This window comes from Monopterus albus, unplaced genomic scaffold (genome assembly GCF_001952655.1).
Source record: "Monopterus albus unplaced genomic scaffold, M_albus_1.0 scaffold8.1, whole genome shotgun sequence".
Lineage (NCBI taxonomy): Eukaryota > Metazoa > Chordata > Actinopteri > Synbranchiformes > Synbranchidae > Monopterus > Monopterus albus.
The window spans coordinates 1,261,478-1,269,492 of record NW_018127888.1 but is presented as its reverse complement, the minus strand read 5'-3'; the positions used below and the strand labels follow the sequence as shown (position 1 = coordinate 1,269,492).

General features: G+C 38.5%; 2 protein-coding genes across 5 annotated transcripts in view; one reads left to right on the top strand and one right to left on the bottom strand.

Moving 5' to 3' along the window:
* Positions 1-1,673: 1,673 nt before the first annotated feature.
* On the bottom strand, positions 1,674-5,758 carry LOC109951826 (T-cell surface glycoprotein CD3 epsilon chain). Its single transcript, XM_020586540.1, has 6 exons — positions 5,683-5,758; positions 4,296-4,403; positions 3,538-3,780; positions 3,298-3,441; positions 3,082-3,134; positions 1,674-2,658 (listed from the first exon to the last, which is right to left on the bottom strand). Exons 1-6 carry the CDS (start codon positions 5,699-5,701, stop codon positions 2,608-2,610), a joined length of 618 nt encoding a protein of 205 aa, XP_020442196.1. The 5' UTR covers positions 5,702-5,758; the 3' UTR covers positions 1,674-2,607.
* The window catches only part of LOC109951805 (myelin protein zero-like protein 2), a 20,126-nt gene continuing 17,854 nt past the window's right edge, over positions 5,744-8,015 (top strand). For 2 of the 4 annotated variants that reach the window (XM_020586512.1, XM_020586519.1), the window contains exon 1: positions 5,745-5,883. In XM_020586512.1, coding sequence (XP_020442168.1) covers positions 5,882-5,883 — 2 coding nt within the window. In that variant the 5' untranslated portion in view covers positions 5,745-5,881. Of the gene's footprint in view, positions 5,884-6,371; positions 6,441-8,015 lie in introns of all 4 variants that reach the window. The other 2 variants (XM_020586528.1, XM_020586504.1) reach the window with 2 other exon arrangements.

Below are 8,015 nucleotides of genomic sequence, written 5' to 3'. Positions count from 1 at the left end.
CTTTCATGCACTCACACACTCACACAAGGTCATGTGTACGTACTTGCTGAATAGAAATGAGTACTTTCATGCACAGATGTTCACTCACATGAACATACACGCTCTTCGGGCAGATGTAGGTCTGCGTGTGGGACTGGGTTGACTCCAGATAGTCAGATTGAAGAGCACGTTGTATTCATTTACCACACACACACACACACACACACACACACACACACACTTCTTTGTGTCGCACAAACATACAGCAGATGTAGATGAAGATAACTGAGCAGTAAGTGTGGGAGTGTTTCCGTTAAACACTGTATCTCTGAGCTACAATAAATCACTCATCAGTAATCTGCATGAAGAAAATATTATGTATTTTGTGTGGCATCATGTTTGTCATCATCATTTCCATGAGTGCTGCTGCTCTCAGTCACTGCTGAGAAAGTCACAGTAAAAACAACAGAGGACAAAAACATGACACAACATTTCCAATGTGTCTAACCATATAAAATACATATGTATAAGTATTGGGAAATGCTTCAGAGATACATCAGATGTTTCCTAAGACACTCACAAAAGAGATAGTGTCATGATGAAGACCTATTGATGGAGACAGTGTGCATGCGGGCGAGCAACGGATATGAGCTGCGGCTTTATGGTTGCTTCATGAATCACATAGAGCTGTATCTGTAGAAGCATCTTGGTACTGTTTCCAGCCATGAGCAAAGAAGAATATGAAAACAAACAAAGTTGACTGTGGTTTATTTATTAATGGCACACGCTGCGCCTGTCACTGTAACAAGAAGATTAACACATAGAATTAACATGAAAACAGAAAGAAAGAAAGAAAACTGTGATGAGCAAAATAAGTTTTAGCATTAATGACATATATGTACAGAAAATGGGTCAATCTCTACTTTTGAAATGAGTTATGATTCTTAATTATGAAGCAAAGTAGAACTTTTATATTAAGTGGTCAGCACACTCAAAGTACAAGAAGATATATTTACAAAACCAGTGGCCCCTTAAAAAAACACAACTGGTAAACCTGTGCAATCTAAATGAATCCAGTACAAAGCCCGAGCTTTAGATGGTTTGTCTTTGGCAGTGTTCACAAATGTCTAAATTCTGTTATGTGCTTATTACGGAGGTCATAGTAAAGATGATACTGTGCTGGGCTACATTATATTTGAGAGGTGTTTCCATTTTTTTCCCACTTACATACATGAATGAGGCAGAAACATTTCTGAATATAATGTGACCCGTCATCAACACTAACTAGTGACAGTGAACACTAAAGCATTACATTTAATCAACACCATTATGACACTGGACATTCTAGGCATCATCAAAATAAACTTTATGGTAGGACAGTTGTATTGGGTTGCAATAGAGTGCACAAGTGTAAATAAATAATGAAGTGAGAGTGAGTGTATATTTAAACAAGAAAACAAATATTCACTTGCCTCTAATTGTTTCTAGCCATGCAAATAGTTTCTGACTTTAGCTCCCTGAGATAACTGATCTGACTCAACAGCAATGCAATTACTCCCCATTAAATCCCTTATAGGATTTTTTTTATCAATACCCATAATAAATGCAGTCAATCACGTTTGCATTATTCTTGTAAAAGAAACTAAACATTTTGGCTCTTTAAATGTCGCTACTACTGTTAAAAGAAACTAAACATTTTGGCTCTTTATATGTTGTTACTACTGTACTTGTTGTTCTCCACTTTCAGTTGCAGCACTTTGTGTTATAGTTGATTACAGTGGCATCGCACCAATTTGTCATCCTCTTTGTATGTTTGCTTTCCCCCCTAATACTAATATGTGGCTGTACAGACAAGTGACAAATTCATGGAGAAACCTGGACAAATGAGCGGACTCCTCCAGGATGACAGTGCCCCCATCCGCAGGGTGCAGTGGGTCACTGGATGGTTTGGTGAGTATGAAAATGATGTGAATTAAAGGCTGTGGTCTTCTCAACCCAGTTGAACACCTGTGAGAGATTTTGGACCTTCGTGTTAGATGGTGTTCATCCCTCCAGTAGAGTCCAGAGACTTGTAGAATCAACGGCAAGCTGTACTGAAGCTGTTCTGGTGGCACATAGTGGTCCACAACCATACTAAGACACTTCATGTTGGTTTTTCCTTTACTTTGTCACCCATTTGTACATTATCAAATCATAGTTTTCATATTTCAATTAGCTCAGCTACTCCACTGATCCAGTCATCTTTTCCCACACCCTCCAGCATAAGTATCGAAGTATCAGTTGTAAGTAACAGGTGGAGACAATGTCCTCGTTGCTTTGAATAATCCATTAAACACCCTGTCAGTAGTACAATGAGTGCTTCAAAATAAATTCTCAGAACACCTGGAGAAAGGAAGCCCATGCTATTGTATCTGACAAGGTAAGTGAACAAGGGAATTGTCTTTTAGCCTTTTGAGTTAAATGAGCAACCCTTCAAATCCAAAAGCCTGTGTTTTCATGCTAGTGGAACCATGATGCTTCCTCGTGTGTGTGTGTGTGTGTGTGTGTGTGTGTGTGTGTTTAATGTTTGCTGTCGTCCATGGACCCCGACCAGGTGCGTTTAGGTGACTTTCAATTATCCTGTCCTGTTCACGATAGAGAACTGTAAGTATCCTGGGTGCGAGTGTGAACATTCAGTAGCTGTCAAAGCACAACATGAACAGTGTTAGGTTGATCACAAACGTGGTGACGGTTTTGTTTCAAGATAAATGAGCATTATACATAACATAACTGTAAATCAAAGTCACACCTGGCTTTCAGGGGCAGTAGTAACGGTAATCAGGAAGCAGATTTTCAATTATAGTCCATATTTTAACTTTGAAAATAAAGTAGCTTTGTTGTACCTGATTGAAACATTTTAGGACATACACATATTTGTGTTTTGCTGAGAAGGTTTAAGATTTTGAATGGATATCATGTTGGACTATTTCTTGGCTGGACACTGACTCACTGACTCCTCAGGAGAGAGAAAAGTTTTGATTGAACCATAATTGAAGATTTCTGCTGTGCTCCTGCCAAATCACTCTGGACAAGAAAATCACAAACACACATAAAAACACCTACCTCATAGTCAGGGGATGGGACAGGTGGACCCCGGCCTCCTGAACGACCAGGTGCTGGAAGATAATGGCAAATAATGCAATCAAGCATTTGTGGTGTCATTTAAAAATCAGCATGCAACATGTCCAAGGGATATTATTAGACCTTTTACTCAGCCATATTAGATATGTGATGTAGTGTAAAGCCATGTTTTTCTTATCTGTTTGACTCTATTCTTACCTTTGGAAGCGTGTGTAGGTCCAGCTGGGCTTTCTTTCTTGGTGCACCTGTAGATCGCCATCATCACAAACACTGTGCCGACCACATCCAGAACAATAACCGCCCCAATCCATGTGGCATCTACCTCAAAACAGTTTGGACACACTAGAGAACAAAGAACAGCAGTTGAAGAAGTGTTAATTCAGGATGGACGACACACAAAAGTGGCACATCATAAGAAATCAAAAGATTTTTACTCACCCATTCCTTGCACGTAGAAATAATATTTAACAGGTTCTGATCCATATGTACAGTAATATAGGCCTTTCGTATCCCTATTATATCGTTGCTTATATTCAAATGTTTTCGATGTTTCAGATGGTTCAGATGTTTCAGATGTATCAGATCTTTCAGGTGTTTCAGTTGGTATTTGTTTTCCTTTGAAGAACCACGTTCCCTTTCCTGGACAGGTCATTGTGAAGTCTTCTCTCCAGAATTGAACTCCTTAAATCATATGGACAAATATTAATTTATAATAATGTACTTGCTTTCATTAATACTCATTTGTTTTTAAGGATGAAATGAGGTCTGAGGGCTGAGATGTGTTTCCAAGACTAAATTCCTTGCATGTGCATCTGATACTATGTATTATACCATGTTATTATCTTACATAGACAGAGATTGAGATGTTTCAATTAACAGCCCACATTAAATAACTAAAATGCAACTAGCAATCAAAATAAAATGTACTCATATACTACAGTGAAGAATAAAGTATATGAAAACATCAGAGTGAAAGATGTCCGCAGCTCAGTGGAGTGAAAAATAGACAAAGGTTCAACACAGCAGTTTGAACAGCATAAATGAAATACAGGAAATTGGAGACATTTCTTTGAAAAGGCTCTTAAATGTCACAGTTTTGACAGAATGTGCTGTACAAAATCCAGACCAGTCTATTAAAACACTATGCTTTAAGGTAAATCACTGGATAAAGTAAACAAAGACAGTTAGATATTTACCTGGGTCAGACTTCACAGTCGCCATGAAGAGGAGCAGGAAGACCAGCACGGTCTGAACACCCATGTTATTCATTTTCTTTAGATGGCCTTTGTTTCTGTGCTGTGTTTCTAGATTGTATTATTGTATAGATCTGATTTGTTGATGTCTCCTTTGCAAGATATAAACAATATCAAGCTGCCTGCTCAGTAAGACAAAAAGACTCAAAGAAGCAGATGTGATAAATCTCTCTGACTCTCTCTGTTTTCTGTCACCCTCTCTCTCTCTCTCTCTCTCTCTCTCTCTCTCTCTAACCCAAACACACACACACACACACACACACCCTGCACCCGACAGGAAGCATTTTTTCTAGATGGGTTCACAGTTAAACCTCAAAATGAAGTCAGCCTGAAGTTACAGGGTCCACAGAAATACTCTTTTATTGCTGTTGATTTAGAATTTGGATTCCTCACTGAAAAGAAGCTGAACTGCAGTGTAAAATGCCACTGAATAGATCATGTTACAGCTTTTTTAAACAATTGGTATCACACTTATTCAGAACTGCAGCTCAGCACAACAGTTAATCTAACATCCAGCATGCAGCCAAAACATTCGATGAACATCTCAGGATGACCAACTCTGTCTGAACACTGACAACGTTTGTCTGGCAACAAGAAAACCGTCACTCTGGACACACTGACCTAAAAACCACTGACAACAGGTAGCATAACAATATGAATCACTATTGTTTTTGCACTTTTTTACTGCAGGGACTTTTCAGTAAAGTATACGTCAGAAAAATTAGCCAGAATTGCTCCGACATGCTTTGATAGGCATTATTTTGGCCTTTTTTGCATAAATTCAAGTTCATGAAATGTAATTACAGTAATGCAAATGAAGTCCTCAGCCTGACCTCATTCTCAGACCGTCAAATACCGACGTTTTGTCAAGTACCTTCTGTGCATTACACAGATGCTAACAGACACCTTATGAGACACACAGACTTTTCAGTAGAGTACATTGTTAGCCCACTCATGGGCACTTGACACCCTGAGATGAGAAAGTGATGCCTCGGAGGGTAAGGTGGAAGGAAATACAATTCCATCTCTCACTTGGCACAAGAGGGCACCAAGGAATGAAAACTCAGTTAGATGTACGTAGATTTAGCAGAATGTAACAAATTGAAATCTAATTTCATTTTTATGTAAGGGTTTGAATGTGAATCTGTCTTTACAACCGTATGTAAACCATCCCTGCCCTGTTTGTTTCAGCCCTTCTCCTAACACTCTCCATCAACCCACCAGATGTTCTCAGACTATTTTCCTGCTATACCAGTCATCTACTTCCAGATCCACCAGCTCACCTGTCTCCTGTTCTCAATTACCAGACCTCACCCGCCCACTTACACACCTGTTCTCATTTCCCTCATTGGCTCTCTGCATATTTACTGGTCCTTTTCTGCCACTTCATGCCAGACTGACTGTCATGCCATAGTGTTCCAGCCTTTGTTCTGTCTGCTTATCCTGCCTGGTTCTTGGACTCTGACTTTTGCCTGTTCCCTTTGATTTGACCACCTGGTGTTTTTCTGCTCACCTGCCTGTCTGCTTGCATGTAAGCCTTTACCGTCATCACTACTTCCACTGTTAAAGTGTTTCACTGCACCCACCTGTGCAAAATGAAGTGGGAATACAATGAGGTTTGATGATGGTTGAGTTTGTAAAACAACTGAATTCATGAATTTATCCATGGATTATGGTGTGGTCAGTGAATGAATTAGTCTTAAAGCAATGAAAAGTGGTTCCTGGTTTAGTCCACACTGACTATTGCTAAGCTGACTGTGGGAAGAGATTTGATAAAGTGAATTTGGTACTGAGAAATACTGTTACCACTTGAAAAGTAAAAAGTATGCGCTCTCTTTCTTCATAAACATGGTGATTGATGGTCCAGTACAAACATTTTGTGAGCTTTATTTGTAGAATGTTATTAGTCAGATTTGTTTCATTTAAAGTTTTGATTTTCTGATAATTCATATGACTCTTTTGTAGTGTTACAACAATACCTGGTTTGTATGATTTCATATGCATTTCTCTGTATCACAGCAGCTGCAGTATGAATCAATAACTGAGCTTTACAGAACATACAACACGTTCTGGTGTGACGAATCTTAGGTGAGTTACAGTAAAACGGTACATTTTGATACGTTTCCTTTTAGATGACTCATATACCAGCATAATACAGTTTATTGTATAATCAAACATGACCCACACTGACTTTGAAAGTGTGCAATATAACAGTTTTACCCTTTATAAAGTTTATAAAGGATGAAATATAAAGTATATATTAATAAATAATGAGAAAAAAACCTACAACAGTACGTCATTGATACCAAAAAAAAAAATTTCCAGGTTATAAAATGTCTTTGTCTTGGCTGCTGAGTCATTAATAAAGCTAATATGAGGTAACCTCATAGATTCATTCTGAGTCCGGCAGGGGATGTTCGTTGCATGTTGTTCCCCACCTCTCTCCCCTCTTACTCCATCTACTCTGTCAGGTCTCTAATGAAGGGTTAAAGCCTGAAAAAATTAATAATAATAAAATCACTGCTAAAAGGTCAAGAGTCTCTCACTTCCAAATGTTAGGAAGTCATTTATAATTATAGATGATAATAAAAGAGCTCTGACAATAATTCTTCACATCTGCAGTTGTAAATGTTAATAATTTCATAATGAATGGGTTTTGCTGCACAAGGTCAGAGCTCAAACAGTCCACGATGTTCATGATGAGCTGGAGAGCTAATCAAACAGAGCATGTGTCATGTTAGAGGAGGATAATCACCAGCCACAAAAGTGTTTCTTTATAAGGACTATTAAATTCACAGGCATCAAATTCTGTATCAACCAGTTACATTTTATACAACCTCTTGTAGAAGCAACTTCTGATTGTCAGGGCCTCTGCTCCGTCTTTCTCTCCTCTATCATGTGGGCTCTGCACCTCAGCTGTGTTGCATTCCAGTAATTAGCAACTGGTTTGTGGATGCACACAGCTGGGGTGCATCCCGATGACTACTTGGTCCATACTTATACCTCTGGCAGACGCTCCGTCTTACCACATGTGAGAGGTATAAGGAAAGCTGATATTTAGCAGTTTAAACATCTATACAGACTATGATTAAATAACATATTTAAACTTTTTAGGTTGAATAGATCTTTGGAAACCTTTCTGCAACCAACAGAACTGTAAATATATGTCATTCGACAGCAGGACTGAACCCCAGACTTCAATAACATGCCTAGAAATATCAGTCATAAACCGCTGAGAACTGATCTTTTTGACAAGCTTCAGACTGGAATTACAGAGCTGTTGTACATCAAAGTGCTGCTCTGCCCCCAAGTGGTTCAAACCAGTAACCAGCCAGTTTCATACAGTGATTAAAATCATACTACTTTCTGCTGGTGACCCATTAAAGAGGAGAACCATCACACCAACCTCTCACCGTGTGACTTGCTAATAACTATGTTTAATCCGTTCTGTGACGTTTGACTCAGAGCAAGATGCGAATACGCACAAAAATTCACTGGGTTATGCATTTTTAAACCGGTAAAGTGGAATTCTCCTTTAACTATTTAATTAACTGAATGTAACATTTAAATTTGATTTGCTTATAAAGTACAGTATTTAAATGAGTATAAATTAATCTAAGAGGCTTTAATCTCACACTGATAAAAGATTCAGATTTAAGTCTA